The sequence below is a fragment of the Littorina saxatilis genome, linkage group LG13, assembly GCF_037325665.1.
Source record: "Littorina saxatilis isolate snail1 linkage group LG13, US_GU_Lsax_2.0, whole genome shotgun sequence".
NCBI lineage: Eukaryota > Metazoa > Mollusca > Gastropoda > Littorinimorpha > Littorinidae > Littorina > Littorina saxatilis.
In genome coordinates this window covers 26,672,952-26,691,928 of record NC_090257.1, presented here as the reverse complement: position 1 = coordinate 26,691,928, position 18,977 = coordinate 26,672,952, and the positions used below count along the sequence as shown (strand labels likewise).

General features: G+C 42.3%; 1 protein-coding gene across 2 annotated transcripts in view; it reads left to right on the top strand.

Moving 5' to 3' along the window:
• Window positions 1-18,977, top strand: part of LOC138945393 (WD repeat-containing protein 36-like) — a 36,760-nt gene that overhangs the window by 15,773 nt on the left and 2,010 nt on the right. For both annotated transcript variants that reach the window (XM_070316829.1, XM_070316828.1), the window contains exons 7-20: window positions 4,010-4,142; window positions 4,495-4,670; window positions 7,586-7,703; window positions 8,741-8,890; window positions 9,786-9,943; window positions 11,106-11,220; window positions 12,125-12,302; window positions 12,998-13,106; window positions 13,884-13,963; window positions 14,578-14,786; window positions 14,978-15,120; window positions 15,626-15,745; window positions 16,500-16,587; window positions 17,854-18,026. In XM_070316829.1, coding sequence (XP_070172930.1) covers window positions 4,010-4,142; window positions 4,495-4,670; window positions 7,586-7,703; window positions 8,741-8,890; window positions 9,786-9,943; window positions 11,106-11,220; window positions 12,125-12,302; window positions 12,998-13,106; window positions 13,884-13,963; window positions 14,578-14,786; window positions 14,978-15,120; window positions 15,626-15,745; window positions 16,500-16,587; window positions 17,854-18,026 — 1,950 coding nt within the window. The remainder of the gene's footprint in view (window positions 1-4,009; window positions 4,143-4,494; window positions 4,671-7,585; window positions 7,704-8,740; window positions 8,891-9,785; window positions 9,944-11,105; window positions 11,221-12,124; window positions 12,303-12,997; window positions 13,107-13,883; window positions 13,964-14,577; window positions 14,787-14,977; window positions 15,121-15,625; window positions 15,746-16,499; window positions 16,588-17,853; window positions 18,027-18,977) is intronic.

Sequence of the window (18,977 nt, the reverse complement as noted above, 5' to 3'; positions counted from 1 at the left end):
GAAAGAGGACGCGCCACCTACATCCTGTAAGGGGGAAGCACTCAGACAGTGCTTGGGATCCACGGTGGCGCATGGTTATGGGAGATAATTGTACCCACGCAGCGTTTTGTCCAATTTTTTCGGCCTATAATAGATAATGTGCAAGAATAGTACTGTCTCGGTAAGTATCATATAGACAGTAGGCTTAAAAAGAAGCCTTACATTTATCGAAAACTCAGTGCTAAAGCTTCGTGCGGCCAGCTTTGCAAAGCATACTTCACATAGTCGACTTCGCAAAGGTTTTTTTACCGAAAACTCAGTGCTAAAGCTTCGTGCGGCCAGCTTTGCAAAGCATACTTCACGTAGTCGACTTCGCAAAGGTTTTTTTACCGAAAACTCAGTGCTAAAGCTTCGTGCGGCCAGCTTTGCAAAGCATACTTCACGTAGTCGACTTCGCAAAGGTTTTTTTTACCAAAAACTCAGTGCTAAAGCTTCGTGCAACCAGCTTTGCAAAGCATACTTCACGTAGTCGACTTCGCAAAGGTTTTTTTACCGAAAACTCAGTGCTAAAGCTTCGTGCGGCCAGCTTTGCAAAGCATACTTCACGTAGTCGACTTCGCAAAGGTTTTTTTTACCGAAAACTCAGTGCTAAAGCTTCGTGCGGCCAGCTTTGCAAAGCATACTTCACGTAGTCGACTTCGCAAAGGTTTTTTTTACCGAAAACTCAGTGCTAAAGCTTCGTGCGGCCAGCTTTGTAAAGCATACTTTACGTAGTCGACTTCGCAAAGGTTTTTTTTACCGAAAACTCAGTGCTAAAGCTTCGTGCGGCCAGCTTTGCAAAGCATACTTTACGTAGTCGACTTTGCAAAGGTTTTTTTACCGAAAACTCAGTGCTAAAGCTTCGTGCGGCCAGCTTTGCAAAGCATACTTCACGTAGTCGACTTCGCAAAGGTTTTTTTACCGAAAACTCAGTGCTAAAGCTTCGTGCGGCCAGCTTTGCAAAGCATACTTCACGTAGTCGACTTCGCAAAGGTTTTTTTACCGAAAACTCAGTGCTAAAGCTTCGTGCGGCCAGCTTTGCAAAGCATACTTCACGTAGTCGACTTCGCAAAGTTTTTTTTACCAAAAACTCAGTGCTAAAGCTTCGTGCGGCCAACTTCGCAAAGCATACTTCACGTAGTCGACTTCGCAAAGTTTTTTTTACCGAAAACTCAGTGCTAAAGCTTCTTGTGGCCAGCTTTGCAAAGCATACTTCACGTAGTCGACTTCGCAAAGGTTTTTTTTACCGAAAACTCAGTGCTAAAGCTTCGTGCGGCCAGCTTTGCAAAGCATACTTCACGTAGTCGACTTCGCAAAGGTTTTTTTACCGAAAACTCAGTGCTAGAGCTTCGTGCGGCCAGCTTTGCAAAGCATACTTCACGTAGTCGACTTCGCAAAGGTTTTTTTTACCGAAAACTCAGTGCTAAAGCTTCGTGCGGCCAGCTTTGCAAAGCATACTTCACGTAGTCGACTTCGCAAAGGTTTTTTTTACCGAAAACTCAGTGCTAAAGCTTCGTGCGGCCAGCTTTGTAAAGCATACTTCACGTAGTCGACTTCGCAAAGGTTTTTTTACCGAAAACTCAGTGCTAAAGCTTCGTGCGGCCAGCTTTGCAAAGCATACTTCACGTAGTCGACTTCGCAAAGGTTTTTTTACCGAAAATTCAGTGCTAAAGCTTTGTGCGGCCAGCTTTGCAAAGCATACTTCACGTAGTCGACTTCGCAAAGGTTTTTTTACCGAAAACTCAGTGCTAAAGCTTCGTGCGGCCAGCTTTGCAAAGCATACTTCACGTAGTCGACTTCGCAAAGGTTTTTTTACCGAAAACTCAGTGCTAAAGCTTCGTGCGGCCAACTTCGCAAAGCATACTTCACGTAGTCGACTTCGCAAAGTTTTTTTTACCGAAAACTCAGTGCTAAAGCTTCATGCGGCCAACTTCGCAAAGCATACTTCATGTAGTCGACTTCGCAAAGATTTTTTACCGAAAACTCAGTGCTAAAGCTTCGTGCGGCCAGCTTTGCAAAGCATACTTCACGTAGTCGACTTCGCAAAGGTTTTTTTACCGAAAACTCAGTGCTAAAGCTTCGTGCGGCCAACTTCGCAAAGCATACTTCACGTAGTCGACTTGGTCCAGTTAAGGACAGGCTCATGGGAGATTCTCTACAATATTTGACGGGTTAATAAACCATGAAAGGTCCTCTTTGCCTTGTGGGAAACTGTTGCCTCACTGTCTCAGATCTGGTCAGGCTTTAACATGGGATAAGACCGTCCCTCCACTTGGTCACATACAAAGAATGAACAGCCTGGGTGCTCTCTGTGTACAGTGGTGAGTTTTTTGTCAAGAGTTATATTCGTGAAAGGTACTGGTGCCTTTTGGGGAAATTTAATTCATTAAAACAATTCCAAGTCACCACAGCATGCTGTCAGGGTGTTGGTTGAGGACCAATTTATCATAGTCTTATTTATAGAGAGTATAGAACAAGAAAAAGATACATGTAGAGTGGAACGCCTCTTTGGAGACCTCAACAAATGTGAGAAAATAAAGACTTAACAAGTTGCGTAAGGCGAAATTACTACATTTAGTCAAGCTGTGGAACTCACAGAATGAAACTGAACGTAGTCCGCCGCTAGTGCAAAAGGCAGTGAAAATGACGAGCCTGTTTGGCGCGGTAGCGGTTGCGCTGTGCTTCATTGCACGCTTTACTGTACCTCTCTTCGTTTTAACTTTCTGAGCGTGTTTTTCATCCAAACATATCATATCTACATGTTTTAGGAATCAGGAACCAACAAGGAATAAGATGAAATAGTTTTTAAAACGATTTCGGAAATTTAATTTTAATCATAATTTTTATATTTTTAATTTTCAGAGCTTGTTTTTAATCCGAATATAACATATTTTTATGTTTTTGGAATCAGAACATGATGAAGAATAAAATAAAAGTAATTTTGGATCGTTTTATAAACAAAATAACTTTAATTACAATTTTCAGATTTTTAATGACCAAAGTCATTAATTAATTTGTAAGCCTCCATGCTGAAATGCAATACCGAAGTCCGGCCTTCGTCGAAGATTGCTTGGCCAAAATTTCAATCAATTTGATTGAAAAATGAGGGTGTGACAGTGCCGCCTCAACTTTTACAAAAAGCCGGATATGACGTCATCAAAGACATTTATCGAAAAAATGAAAAAAAATCTGGGGATATCATATCCAGGAACTCTCATGTAAAATCCAGTAGTTTACTCTGAATCGCTCTACACAGAGAGAGAGACACACACACACACACACACACACACACACACACACAAACACACACACACAAACACCACGACCCTCGTCTCGATTCCCCCTCTATGTTAAAACATTTTGTCAAAACTTGACTAAATGTAAAAAGGGGGGAGTCTTAAATTGAAAGTAGATGTTATGAAGAGAAAATGTGAACAAGAGGTGAAGCCTTCAAGGCTCACGTAAGAAATCGACAAACAGTAAACAAACTCAATCACTCCGTCACACATACACACACACACACACAGTAAGCATAGGTGATACTGTGCAAGAAAGCGAGACACTGGATCTGCCAACTAGTCTCGGCCCGCTCACAATAACAATGACCGAGACTTTCAGTAATTCCTTCGCGTGACGTCTAACCCTCTTACGTCATAATGTGACGTCTTCAAATGTTAAAGTTTCTATCACACACGTCAAACACTTTTGACCGAGACGTAATCTTCTTGTATTCTCTATGTATTCTCTTTATTTATATGCGAGCTTTATCTTATGCGAGCTTTATCCATAGACTCGGAAATGTTAAAGTTTCTATCACACACACACACACACACGCACGCACGCACAGACAGACAAAAGTTATCATCGCATAGGCTACACTTACGTGAGCCAAAAATCAAGGTCTCATGAAGGAGGATGTTTTAAAAGGGGGGTCCCCTGTACACCATTGTTTTCTGCGCTGTTTCATTTGCTATCCTGTTTTTTACGACAGAGCCCGGCAGTGAACGTGCTGGCGGTGGGTCTGGCTGACGGCCGGATTTTGCTGCACAACTTGAAGCTGGACGAGACCTTGATGAAGTTCACACAGGACTGGGGACCTGTCACCGCCATCTCTTTCCGCACTGGTGAGTGGGCAGCAAAAATCATGTGTGTTGTTTCTTCTATTTTGCACGTACATAGTCGAAACAGCCAATAAGAAGATTTATTTTCTTGGAATTTGCAGATACAGTGGTTTGGTTGAAACTTTGCAGACTTTATGAAAAGGAAATCTGGGGTCCGTATATGAAGAACTATAAAACTTTGAACATTCTTTTCAAGGGGAGGTTGGATGCAAGAAGCGACTGCAAGGGTGAGACTTTGGTCTGCAGTAAATTCTCTGTATTTCTCCGTTATTCTTGAAACTGCTGTTGCAGATGTATGCTTCAGGCTTAGATTAGGTAGTGCAGTTTTTAGCTGAGAGAATTTGTGATTTTGCAGACGGCAACCCTACCATGGTGACAGGAAGTGCTGCTGGTCACATGGCATTCTGGGACCTGGAGAGGAAGTCACTGATCAGTCAGACACTGGAGGCTCATGGGAAGGCAGTGAGCGGTCTGCACTGTCTGCCCAAAGAACCGATCATGGTGACGTCTTCTGGGGACAACACGCTGAAGGTACGAGCAATAGACGAATTTTGGAAATAACTCCTTCGGGTTGTTTGATGTTTTGGGAGAGTGACCTTTTCTTTCTTCTTCTTCTTCTTCTTCTGCGTTCGTGGGCTGAAACTCCCACGCACACTCGTGATTTTGCACGAGTGGAATTTTACGTGTATGACCGTTCTTACCCCGCCATTTAGGCAGCCATACGCCGCTTTCGGAGGAACCTTTTCTTTCAAAAGCTCTGACAAACAAAGGATGGACCAATGCTAGCCAGTGGTCAGTCAGAAACACGTGGACCGGAGCTAGTGTTTCCGACAGACCTCTCGCTAGTGGTTAGTCCATCCTTTGTTTGTCAGAGCTTTTGAAAGAAAAGGTCACTCTCCCACAACCCATACAAACCGGTCGGAGTTATTTTCAGAATTCGTCTATTGCTGCATTGATTTCCCAGGTTTTTATCAACAAGATTTTGAATATCCTAAGAATTCTTTTGTTAAATTTAAGTGAGGGAGAGAGTGACTAATTTATTGATTAGTAGCAATAGCTGTAGAATAGACGATGTTCGGAAATAACTCTGTCAGGTTTGTATGGGTTGTGAAAGAGTGAATACCCTTGTTTTTTTGGGGGAAAATAAATGCTCATGTGCCTCTTTTCCACGTGTTTTAGACACACCCCTCGCTAGTGATTGGCCCATGCAGTGTTTGTCCTCCTAAAAGCAAGGGTATTCACTCTTTTACAATGCATACAAACCCGACAGAGTTATTTTGGGAATTTGTCTATTGCAGGAAACAAAAGAGTCTGTGAGGCGATACAGTGGTGCCTGTGATGTGTGGCCCCTCCAATGAGAGGACACGTCCTTTAAAAGGACACCTGTTGTCCCTTTGTCTATTATCTCTACAAAACTATACCTGTCATGACAGGCCACCTGCCATGTAGGGACACTTTTGGCTGGTCCCAAGGGTGTCCTTTCATCACAGGTACCGCTGTACCATAACATTTGTCACTGCAAAAAAATCAAGCACTTCCAAAGCACCTGGGTAGGGGAATTAAGTTTCCGGAAATTATCCTGCCAACACCTGCTCCAGAATTGTAGGGGAAAATAATGAGACAGCATGACATAACTACGCAAATGACACTGCGGAAGGTGATGAAAATGGGTTTCCTGTGAAAATGGGTGACACTGTTTTCTCAGATTTTCTGTCCATTTTACGCCCATTTTAAGACTCCCTGCTTTCTATGACCTGATTAAATTACATATCCTTACTCCAACTCACATATAATCATAAGCATTGACTTCAGTCTAAGTCCTCGCGCCCCCTAATTGGCGTAGAGGCGCGTCCCCCGGGTGGTGGATGGGGGAGCCTTCTCTACTAACTTCTGAGAGAAGGTCGCATCACTCTCGATGCCGTGAACCTAATTAGGATCTTTTTCTTGTTTCTTTATTTCTGCCTCCCCAAAGTCCTTTTACTTTCCTTTTCTCACCCATAAAATTCTTCACTTATTACCCTTGTTAAGTGGTTCTTGTATAGAATATAGTCAATGTTTGTAAAGATTTTAGTCAAGCAGTATGTAAGAAATGTTTAGTCCTTTGTGCTGGAAACTTGCATTCTCCCAGTAAGGTCATATATTGTACTACGTTGCAAGCCCCTGGAGCAATTTTTTGATTAGTGCTTTTGTGAACAAGAAACACTTAACAAGTGGCTCTATCCCATCTCCCCCCTTTCCCCTATCCCATCTCCCCCCTTTCCCTCGTCGCGATATAACCTTCGTGGTTGAAAACGACGTTAAACACCAAATAAAGAAAGAAAAGACTTCAGTCTAAGTGCTAAGACGCTGCTACTACGCTGACCCTGGTAAGGGGGAAGTAACCCTTAGAGTTTTGGAGGTCTAAAAAGGGGGTTCCACTGTGTTGATTTGTTTGCCCAATTTCAGTGTTAACTTGGCCACATTGTTTGCCCAATTTCAGTGTTAACTTGGCCACATTGTTTGCCCAATTTCAGTGTTAACTTGGCCACATTGTTTGCCCAATTTCAGTGTTAACTTGGCCACATTGTTTGCCCAATTTCAGTGTTAACTTGGCCACATTGTTGACCAATTTCAGTGTTAACTTGGCCACATTGTTTGCCCAATTTCAGTGTTAACTTGGCCACATTGTTTGCCCAATTTCAGTGTTAACTTGGCCACATTGTTTTCCCAATTTCAGTGTTAACTTGGCCACATTGTTTGTCCAATTTCAGTGTTAACTTGGCCACATTGTTTGTCCAATTTCAGTGTTAACTTGGCCACATTGTTTGCCCAATTTCAGTGTTAACTTGGCCACATTGTTTGCCCAATTTCAGTGTTAACTTGGCCACATTGTTTGCCCAATTTCAGTGTTAACTTGGCCACACTGTTTGCCCAATTTCAGTGTTAACTTGGCCACATCGTTTGCCCAATTTCAGTGTTAACTTGGCCACATTGTTTGCCCAATTTCAGTGTTAACTTGGCCACATTGTTTGCCCAATTTCAGTGTTAACTTGGCCACATTGTTTGCCCAATTTCAGTGTTAACTTGGCCACATTGTTTGCCCAATTTCAGTGTTAACTTGGCCACATTGTTTGCCCAATTTCAGTGTTAACTTGGCCACATTGTTTGCCCAATTTCAGTGTTAACTTGGTCACACTGTTTGCCCAATTTCAGTGTTAACTTGGCAACATTGTTTGCCCAATTTCAGTGTTAACTTGGCAACATTGTTTGCCCAATTTCAGTGTTAACTTGGCAACATTGTTTGCCCAATTTCAGTGTTAACTTGGCCACCTTGTTTGCCCAATTTCAGTGTTAACTTGGCCACCTTGTTTGCCCAATTTCAGTGTTAACTTGGCCACATTGTTGACCAAACACGGAGGATTGCTGAGTAGATATGTCGATTCTATGGATGATCTTCTCTCTTGCAGGTGTGGATTTTCGACCAGGCGGACGGTGGTGTGCGCTTGCTGCGGATGCGAGAGGGGCACAGTTCACCGCCCAACTATTTACGACACTATGGCAACGGACAGAAAATCCTCTGTGCTGGTAAGTGTTTGACTCAGATTGTGAGCAGCATAGATGAGCATGTTGTACTGTGTGACAATTTCATGATCCTGTTTGTAACTTGTCAGATAAGTCTGGTGAATCTTCTTGATTTTACTGCAGGTATTAATCTCATAAACTGGAATCCAAAAACAAATAGATTGCCTAGCTGTGGGCGGGGATGTAGCTCAGTCAGTAGCGCGCTGGATTTGTATCCAGTTGGCCGCTGTCAGCGTGAGTTCGTCCCCACGTTCGGCGAGAGATTTATTTCTCAGAGTCAACTTTGTGTGCAGACTCTCCTCGGTGTCCGAACACCCCCCCGTGTGTACACGCGCAAGCACAAGACCAAGTGCGCAACGAAAAAGATCCTGTAATCCATGTCAGAGTTCGGTGGGTTAGAGAAACACGAAAATACCCAGCATGCTTCCTCCGAAAACGGCGTATGGCTGCCTAAATGGCGGGGTAAAAAACGGTCATACACGTAAAATTCCACTCGTGCAAAAAACACGAGTGTATGTGGGAGTTTCAGCCCACGAACGCAGAAGAAGAAGATTGCCTAGCTTGTGTCTTCCCTGCAAGCGGCTGAACATTTTGTCAGATAAGTTGTGTCTAATTAGTGTTTGTCTGTGCACTTCAAAGACTGCTGGGACGATATATCTGTGAACGAAACGTTTAGTTTTGTCAATAATTAAACGTTTAAACAACATACCTTTCTTGTTTTTTGATTCTCATAAACTGGAGAAAAAGAGAAGCAATGAGGATTAGTCTGAATTTTTTATTTTTGTTAACATGATATTAGTTTATTGATAACAGTTTTTTTATTTAAAAATGTACAAATTTGATTGAGAAAAGAAAAAGACCTATGAAGAAGGATTGCTCCCAGCCCCCAAAAAATAAAAAATCATAATTAAAAAAATAATAAAAAATGAGAGAGAAGGCAAAAATAACGGCAGTGGCAACCTGCATGCAAGTGAGGTAAATAAAAAGAAAGAAAAAAAAAGAAGAGAAAGGATTAATCTGAATCTGTTTGCTATGTGCAGGTCAGGACAGCACGATGCGTATGTTTTCCACAGTCCATGACAAACACAACAGCAGTCTGGGTCGCGCGTCATTCAACAAGTCAGAGACAAAACGGACAGGTCTGAAAAATGACCAGCACAAAATGCCGCCCGTCACCTGCTTCACTGCAGGTTGGTCTCATCTTCCTGCTGTTATTTTGTTTCTTGTTAAAAAAAAAAGGCTTTTTTTTTTCCCTATCTTTTTCCCTTGCTTTCCGTTTTGCTTAATTGCTGTCATTTTGTCAGGGACATGTCTATATATTTGAACGGTCTTTCTTTTTCCAGCATTAGTTGCATTCTGCTCCCTTCTCCCCTATACACTTCTGTGTGTGTGCTCTCATTTGTGATAGAGGCAGGAGAATGTGCAAAACAAAACAACAGCAACACGGGGGGGGGGGGGGGGGGGGGGGGGAGAGGGGGGGAGGGGGGGGAGGGGGGGGGGAGAGGGGGGGGGAGGAGACATGTATTAATAATTTTCTGCACAATGAATCCTACAAATTTCTTGTCTGTCTCTGTCTATGTATGCACATTTTAATAATAATAATAATCATGAACACTTATTTAGCGCGAACCACAGAATATGTCTGTGCTCTCCACGCTGAACAATATCAAACTACAAGTAACAATACACAAAATAAACACATAATAATATCTTCTCTGTAAATGACTGTGGGAATCAGTAAAATAAAATAACAACACAACATCTAAGTTAAGGCATACAATAACCGCCTAAATGCCCACATGTCCCAAAAGATGAAGCTGGTCCCCTCCCCTACGTACAGCTGTGGACTAGATGACCAGACCACTGAACACATCCTCAATGATGCACCATCCTTGAGAGTCTGAGGAAAACCGTGTGGCCAACTGCCATCTCCCTTCACTGCAAGCTGTATGGAGGAAAGGAAGACCTGGAGAAGACGGCATCATTCGTCTCGCTGTCCGGGCTGACAATATAACGTGTGATGGACAAGAAGAAGAAGAAGGCATACAATACACATAATAATAATAATGATACATTTTGCTGTAGAATGGAACCGTGAGAGTGACTGGGACAACGTGGTGGCGTGTCATCGCGGCCTTCGCATGGTGACCACGTGGAGCACGCAGCGAAGCACCATGGGAAAACACAAACTGGACTGCAAGCGGTTCCATCACGGCGGTCAGCATCGCAACACCACTGCCCAGGTACACACACTGTTTGTTTTTACTGTGTGACTCTTATGTGTTTTCTTCTTCTTCTTTTTCTTCTTCGTTCATGGGCTGAAACTCGTGTACACTCGTGTTTTTTTGAACGAGTTGGCAGCGCTGAAAGTCCACAAAATGGGGCACTCGCCTTTGCCTAGTACTTCTCATAATTTACTAGAGAGCAAATTTTACTCGCCAAACCAAGCATTTGTTTCAGCAACTTTACTCCCATTTGGCGAGTAGATTAACATTTCTCCGTCGCGATATAACCTTGAATGGTTGAAAACGACGTTAAACACCAAATAAAGAAAGAAAGAAAGAAATTAACATTTATACTCGCCATTTACATGTTTCTACTTGCCATGGCGAATAAAATACTCGCCACTTTCAGGCCTGGTTGGATTTTACTTGTGTGACCGTTTTTACACCAGCATTTGTGTGATATGAATTTTAATGTTTATGTTCAGATTTCAATATTATGAAGAGATGTTGTGTGAACATTTCATCGAGCAATCTTCCCTTTCGCCTGGGGGCAGGGTAGGAGGATTGGTTGGTTGTTTGTTTGTTTGTTTTGTTTTTAGTTTGCCATAAGTTTTTGTTTTTGATTGTGTGGGCCTCAATGTTCTTTACCAACCTGCATAACAGTTGATTCGCTTATTTTAACTCATAGAATCAGGAAACAATCAACAGCCTAAAAAAAAAATAGGTGTGGTTACGGTAACCCGACCGACCCTATTTTTAGGGGCCGATCCTATAACTTTTTATTACATTTGTCCAAAAAATAAAAATAAAAAAAGAAAACAAGTGCAGAAAACGCAATGAAAGCGCTCGAGTCGCACACTTATTTCCCTGTCAAGTAGGTTTAATTTGTAAACATTAGAAAAAAAGTTTAAAAAAAAAAAGTGATTGCCTACCTTCCTACCCTATTTTTTTTGGCTATGTTACCGTAACCACACCTATTATTTTTTTGGCCTTAGTTCATAGCTTTTTCCCATCTTTGTTGTCTTCTTACCAGTATCAAATTTTCATCTTTGGGTGTATTCCTACATGTACATTTTTTTTCTCATCTTTGGTGTATTCCTATCTATGTCAAATGTTCACCTTTTGGTTGTTTCACCTTCATGTAACTCTGTATAACTGAATATTTTTTATTCCTCAACAGGCAGTGGACATTTCATCATGTGGGAACTTTGCGGTGGTTGGCTACAGTTCAGGTCATGTGGATGTGTACAATATGGAGTCCGGCAAACACAGAGGGTCCTTTGGGGAGCCCAAAGGTAACACAAATGTTTTCCTCAATCCTTTACTGATCCCAGTGACACAAGTTTTGTTGCTGTTGCCTTAATCCTTTGGGGAACCTGTTGATAAACTCTTTTTTTATGTTTGAAGCATATTGTCTGCCTGTACAAGTCAAGTGCTTCTTTTGGCCAAAATGCTCGTATAGTACGGTGGGCCCCCCTTGTTAAGACACCCCGCCCCCAATCAGAGAACATCAGATCTCTAAAAGGAGTCTTAATATGTGACCCTCCATCACGGAATCAATCGCATGTCACCTTTTCATGACTTTCATATTTTTACATTTTCTTAAAGAGTTGTTTATTCTCTATCCAGTGGTGAAAACCGTTTTAGAAAAGAGCGAACATTTTTCGAGTTATAAGCCTGCGACTATGGTGACCCTCACACTGTTACTAGACACCCCCCGGACTTATATTATGCCTAGCGCAGAACTGCGTGAGGTGACATGCGACTCATTTCGAGGTGGAGGGTCACATATGAGGTTACATTTACAGAGGTTATGAACACAGAATCTGAGAAAACAGAGTCTTAAAGGGGAGCAAATCTTAAATCGTGGGGAGGGGGGGTGTCTTAGAAGGGGCGTTCCACTGTATTGCAGAATAAGTCAAATAATCATGCTGTAATGTTTGAATAAAGCTGTCCTATTTTCAGGTGTTTGATTTATCTGTCTTTTATTTGGTAGGTCGCGCAGAAAGCTTTAAAATAACCAGAGATTTCTAGATTTGGATAAAGAGTGAAATGGGAATCAATGTGATAAGAAATGCAGCTATATCAAATCATTAAAACATTCAACCAATAAGAGTTTTTAATGGAGAACTCAGTATGTTTAAATATATCGCCTTAATCTGTTGTGACTGTAATTGTCTTGTTGCTGTCTGTGTGCAGCTCATTCAAGTTGCGTGCGAGGTGTGGCATTTGATGCGTACAATGCTCTCCTGATCACGGCCGGCTCAGAATGTGATATCAAGTTTTGGCGCTTCGGGTCCAGAGACAAAGCCCGCATCTTGTTGAAGGAGGTGAAAACACCTTGTAGCATCTCGCGTATGGTGCTGCACAGAGACAGGTGAGGGGGTTGGTGTGTGTGTGTGTGTCTGTGTGTGTGGAGGTGTTTGTGTGTGTGTGGGGGGGTGTTTGTGTGTGTGTGTGCACTGTGTGTGTGCACTGTGTGTTGGGGTGTTTTTGTGTGTGTGGGGGGGTGTTTGTGTGTGTGTGGGGGGGTGTTTGTGTGTGTGTGTGGAGGTGTTTGTGTGTGTGTGTGGGGGTGTTTGTGTGTGTGTGTGCACTGTGTGTGTACACTGTGTGTTGGGGTGTTTTTGTGTGTGTGTGCATGTGTGCGTGCACTCTGTGTGTTTGTGTGTGTGTGTGTGTGTGTGTGTGTGTGTGTGTGTGTGTGTGTGTGTGTGTGTGTGTGTGTGTGTGTGCACACTTATGTGTCTGTATGTGCAGATGATTTAATACTAATGCTCAAAGCCTTACTTTGCCAATGTAACGCAGATGTGTTTCTTCTGAATCCTAGTCTTATAGAGACTGACATAATCATGTTTACCATGTCCATGTCGTATAGTGTAAGTTGTTTGTAATATCTTTTTCAGTAATTTTGGAACAAATGTTTTACTTCAGGAGTAATTAATTCATGTCAGAATGCATAACTTCCACACACAAATATTGTTTCTTCATGCAAACAATTGTGGCAGGTGTGGACCAGTGGAAGAAGCAGCTCAGTCTATCAAATCTGTCAGAGTGATTTTTTATTTTTAGTAAAATGCTGGCGCTGGTTCTGGAAGACTTCACTGTGTCAGTCCTGGATCTTGACACGCTGAAAGTCGTGCGAAACTTCACTGGACACACCAACACTATCACAGACCTGGTAAATAGATTTTATGTTTGGTTTCTAAATTTTCTTTGTTTTTTCTTCATCTATTTTTCCCAGTCCCAGACCTGCCCCCAAAAATGTGAATTGCTACACTTGAGGTTTCACCAGTTAGCAGGTCTGCAGCCCTATATGTGCAATGTGAATCCCTTATCAACAAGAGGCGAAGCCTTCAAGGCTCACGTAAGAAATAGACAAACAGTAACACAAACTCAATCACTCCGTCACACACACACACACACACACACACACACACACACACACAGTAAGCATAGGTGACACTGTGCAAGAAAGCGAGACACTAGATCTAGATCTGTCTGTCTGCATGTAGCCTACTTACAGGGACACGACTGCCAACTATTCTCGGCTCGCTCAAAATAACAATGACCGAGACTTTCAGTAATTCCTTCGCGTGACGTCTAACTCTCTTACGCCATAATGTGACGTCTTCAAATGTTAAAGTTTCTATCACACACACACACACACACGCACAGACAGACAGAGTTTACCATTGCATAGGCTACACTTACGTGAGCCAAAAATGTGAATTGCTACACTTGAGGTTTCACCAGTTAGCAGGTCTGCAGCCCTATATGTGCAATGTGAATCCCTTATCAAATCAAATCAAATCAAATCAAATTAACTTTATTATTTCTTATCTTTCATATGTTCTCTGCACATACAGTATCTGCTACTAAATCTACTGCATTTGTAATGTACTTTGTACATTTCTGCTATATTTTCCATGTTGAAAGTTGAGATTTGTTGTTGCAGACATTTAGTGCTGATGGAAGGTGGCTGATCACAGCATCCATGGACTGTTCTGTATGCACATGGAGCATGGTGCATGGAAGGTAGGAAAATATAATGTGAAATTTGTGTAACACCGTAATGTACAATATGAGCATGTGGAAATTAGGCATTATGAAAGAATACTGAGTATAACAGGTAAAACATGTGAATGGTATCAGCAGATCTTGCAAACTTGCTATGAGAGTTGGAAATTGCTTTATAATGTTTAGGCATACTAAAAAAAAAGACAAGATATATGCATTACAAAGTTGTCTGAAAAGTTTTGAATTAATGTCCTATCAGAATACAACATGTTCTTCAAAATTGTTTGCTGAAGAGAATTGCTGTTTGCATGTTAAAATTCTAGTGTTGCATATGTGCTGGCTGGTTGTTGGCGTCTTGTGAGTGTATCTCTGGGTGTATTTTGCATAGAATTCCTGCAGTTTCAATGTTTCAGATTTCGAGGGGTCAAATATAGCTATTGCTTATGCCAAAAATAACAAACTTATAAACTTGATTTTTTTTTCTTCTTCTTCTTCGTTCATGGGCTGAAACTCCCACGTTCACTCATGTTTTTTGACGAGTGGGTTTTTACGTGTATGACCGTTTTTACCCTGCCATTCAGGCAGCCATACGCCGCTTTTGGGGGAATAAACTTGATCATATTTTGTTCCAGGTTAATAGACTGTTTTGCGGCGGACTCCGCGGTCACGTCCGTCAGCATGTCGCCCACAGAAGACTTCCTGGCAACGAGTCACGTGGGGGACCTGGGCATCTACCTGTGGGCCAACAAAACGCTCTTCTCCTTCGTCTCCCTGCAGCCGCTGCCTGAACACTTTGAGCCTCAGGTCATTCACATGCCCACCACGGCACTCGTACAAGAAGGTAGGTGTTAGAGAGAGAGACAGAAACAGAGAGAGAGACAGAAACAGAGAGAGAGACAGAGAGGGGAGACAGAGAGAGAGAGTGAGACAGAGACAGAAATAGAGAGAGAGACAGAGGGAGAGAGAAAGAGAGGGAGAGAAAGAGTGAGAGCGTGGGTTTCTGTGTGTGATCATTTTTTTTATCATCTCCAGACGTAGAATCAGAGGATGAGGAAAAGATGGAGTATGAGTCAGCCGAGTTCAAATCCCCAGAGCAGATGAGTGAGGAGTTGATTACACTGTCTCTCCTGCCTACCTCACGCTGGCTCAACCTGCTCTACCTGGATGTCATTAAGGTGAGTCGTTAGTGTGTGTACAGATGCATGTGTGTTTATGAGTGTGTGTGTGGAGGAGGGAATGTTGCATGCACGTCAATACATCTGCATGAAACCAGAAGAGCTCATACCATTTCGTCGAGTCGGCTCTATCTCTGTAATATAAAATTAGAACTTCAATTATTGGGTTTTTAAAGGCCTGTAAGTGTATACTCGCAAAGAATGAATTGAAAGCCTTGTTCCAAAACTCCTGTCAAAATTGTTACCTGATACAGACGAAGTGAACACATATTAAATGCGGTATGGTGTATGCGGTATGGTGTATGCATGTGTGTGTGTGTGTGTGTGTGTGTGTGTGTGTGTGTGTGTGTGTGTGTGTAAGCAATTCAGTTAGCAATTTGTAGTTTGTTGTGTTTGAATGTATTGAATGTACTCAAGCCAACCAACATTCCTAGTGTACTGCACATGGTTGAAATAAATCTTATAGCTTATGCCTTAAAGTGTTTTGGCTGTGTGTGTTTTACAGCTGCGCAACAAGCCCAAAGAACCGCCCAAGGTTCCCAAGTCAGCTCCGTTCTTCCTGCCAACCATCGCCGGACTCAAGCCTGAGTTTGTCAAGTCTGCAGACACTGCGAAGGATGACGAGGTAGGTATCAGAAAAGGCCTACTTTCATGTTGAATTCTGATTTGGAAAAGTGAAGTGCATATGTGTTAGCGAGGAAATGGAAAGTGAAGATGACATACACATCTTTGCCCTGAATCCAGATTTGTAAAGATGTGGTGTGTATAACTACATTTGTGACCCTCCACCACGGAATGAGTCGCATGTCACCTTTGCATGATTTTTATATCTTTACATTTTCCTAAAGAGGTTTTTATGCTCTATCCAGTGGTGAAAACCGTTTTAGAAAAGAGCGAAAACTGTTTGAGTTATAAGCCTGTGACTAAGGTGACCCTCACACTGTTACCAGACACTCCCCGGACTTATATTAAGCCTTGCGCAGAACCGCGCGAGGTGACATGCGACTCATTTCGTGGTGGAGGGTCACATTTGTTTGTGTCTGTAAAGAAAATAAAAAGGGAAAATTTCTCATAGAAATCTTGCTCTCATAATTCTTTATTAAAATAACTTGTGCAAGTTTGATCATTCTTGAGTTTCTTCATGCTGATAGTATGAATACTCTTTACCTATGGTGAATTTTGTTTTAAGAAGTGCCTTTGTGATTTATTTTAAGAGTGCATTCCATAACAATTTTGTCTCCTTCCCTTTTCCAACCAGTATAGTGCAAAAACATTAATATATTCTTATGCTTTACATAAACACTCTACAGCAGTATTTGCTTGGTTGAAGCTACATCAATTGCATGAGATGCATAACAGTGGTGTGTGTTGTGTTACAGGCAGAGTCTCGCATACTGGGCAGGCCAGACCTGCACGCTCCTTCAGAGTTCGCTCAGCTGTTGCTCAAGTCCTCCGGTTCTGCTGACTGTAAGTACTGGATAATGCACCTGCTCTTTCTGGGTTTCATTAAGACATTTGTGACCCTCCACGACGGTATGAGTCGCATGTCACCTTTGCATGATTTTCATATTTTTACATTTTTCTGAAGAGTTTTTTATGCTCTTTCCAGTGGTGAAAACCGTTTTAGAAAAGAGCGAAAACTGTTTGAGTTATAAGCCTGTGACTAAGGTGACCCTCACACTGTTACCAGACACTCCCCGGACTTGTATTAAGCCTAGCGCAGAACCGCGCGAGGTGACATGCGACTCATTTCGTGGTGGAGGGTCACATATGATTTCATTTCAACCCTGTGCAGTACACAAGGAAATGTGTTTGGCATGAGTACTATCAATACATTCAAAGAAAACAAGTGCTCAACGAAATTGTCACACACACACACACACACACACACACACACACACACACACACACACACACACACCACACACCACACACACACACCATAACATTGAAGACCTGAAAAAAAATTGGACTGCAAATGATTCAGGGGAACATGTATGTTAGCATTACTGTGGAACGCCCATGTTAAAACCTCCACAATTCTGAAAATTCAGGTCTTGAAAAGGAGGGAGTCTTAAAATGGGGGTAGATTTACAGAGTTCAAGAACAGAAAATCTGAGAAAACAAGGTGTCAGAAGGGAGGGAGTCTTAAACCAGGGGTTTTAAGAGGAGGGTTACACTGTATCATCATTGTAACTTATCCTAAATAATCCGCAGCTTCGCTTCATCTTTTGAGTTTTTGGATGTATTGATGTCGCCTTGATGTTCAACAGCGTACCACAGGTGTTTATAGTAGCTGTGAACATCACATGGTTGAAACCTTCATTGTTACTGCATCAACCAGATAAATGCTCTAAAGGCAGACTTTGTCCAAATGATATGAACTGCAAGCCCTCAACCTCTTCCCACAAGTATTACGAAGCATGAAGGAAGATACATTTGTACAAGTTTCATTAATTTGATTCCAGATGCTGTAGTTTTGGATTTGCTGTTTTCAGAATCGAAAAAACAAGAATTGTAGGTTAATGGAACGTTTAATTATTGACAAAGCAAAACGTTTTATTCACAGTATGTTGACCCAGTGGGCTTTGAAGTTGACAGACAGACAAACACTTATGATACAAATAATTAACTTATTTCAAAATCGTCGATGAAGCTTGCTTGCATTTGCAAGTGGCTGTTTTCAATTAAAGCGAAAAAATATATTTCAATAATGGTGAAATTTGTTTCCAGATGCTGTCGTTCTGGAGCGACTGAAAGTCCTGGGATCTTTTGGCATCGACATGGACATCAGGAGTGTGGAGGGAGAGGAAGAGTTGTCTGCCTTCCTTGACTTTGCCCTGAGCATCTTGGAGACCAACCGTGACTTTGACCTTGTCAACGGTTACGTTGGACTCTTCATCAAGGTCAGTTATGCATTTAGAGATTTGTGAGGATTGGTTGGAAGGTGTTGCATGATGCAAAGATTCAGTTTGCTTGGTTATGTAGGATTGTGTGTTTGTGTGTGTGTGTACATGTGTTCCTGTTGGGTGAGTGATTTCATTTATTTTACTTTATTGTCCCAATGCTGGGAAATTCGGGTCACTTCCTCCCAGTGGAAAGCTAGCAGCAACAAGAGCTGCTCTACCCAGGTATGTGTGTGTTTAGGTTTAATCAGCCTCCTGCGCTTGTGGCAGAATGACCAAGGTCTTTTATGTGCCACTGTGGCGACATGGGTTCGAACCCCGGCCGGGTCATACCTAAGACTTTAAAATTGGCAATCTAGTGGCTGCTCCGCCTGGCGTCTGGCATTATGGGGTTAGTGCTAGGACTGGTTGGTCCGGTGTCAGAATAATGTGACTGGGTGAGACATGAAGCCTGTGCTGCGACTTCTGTCTTGTGTGTGGCGCACGTTAAATGTCAAAGCAGCACCGCCCTGATATGGCCCTTCGTGGTCGGCTGGGCGTTAAGCAAACAAACAAACTGTGGCAACATAAAGTTGACCCGTTCCGGTCGGGATTGGAACCTGTGACCCTAGGATCACACGTCCAGTGCTCTACCAACTGAGCTACCCAGCCCGTGCAGACAAAGATCTCAGATGATTTATTTTAATGCAAGTAGCTTGCTCCAAATGCTGAGTTGACATGGTTTAATTTCACTAGTTACATAGGAGTGTGAATCCCTGTGGATGTGTGTTTGAGTGTTCACATTTTCTTGAATTGTTAACCTGCTCCAAACAGAAATTGAAGCTCCAGTATCAATTATTTTAACCAGATTGTTTATTATTAAATGTATGCCAACACGTCTCAAACCTGTGGAGAGTCGGAGTGGCGCAGTGGTTAGAGCGCTTGCCTCTCACGCTGGAGGTCGTGGTTCGT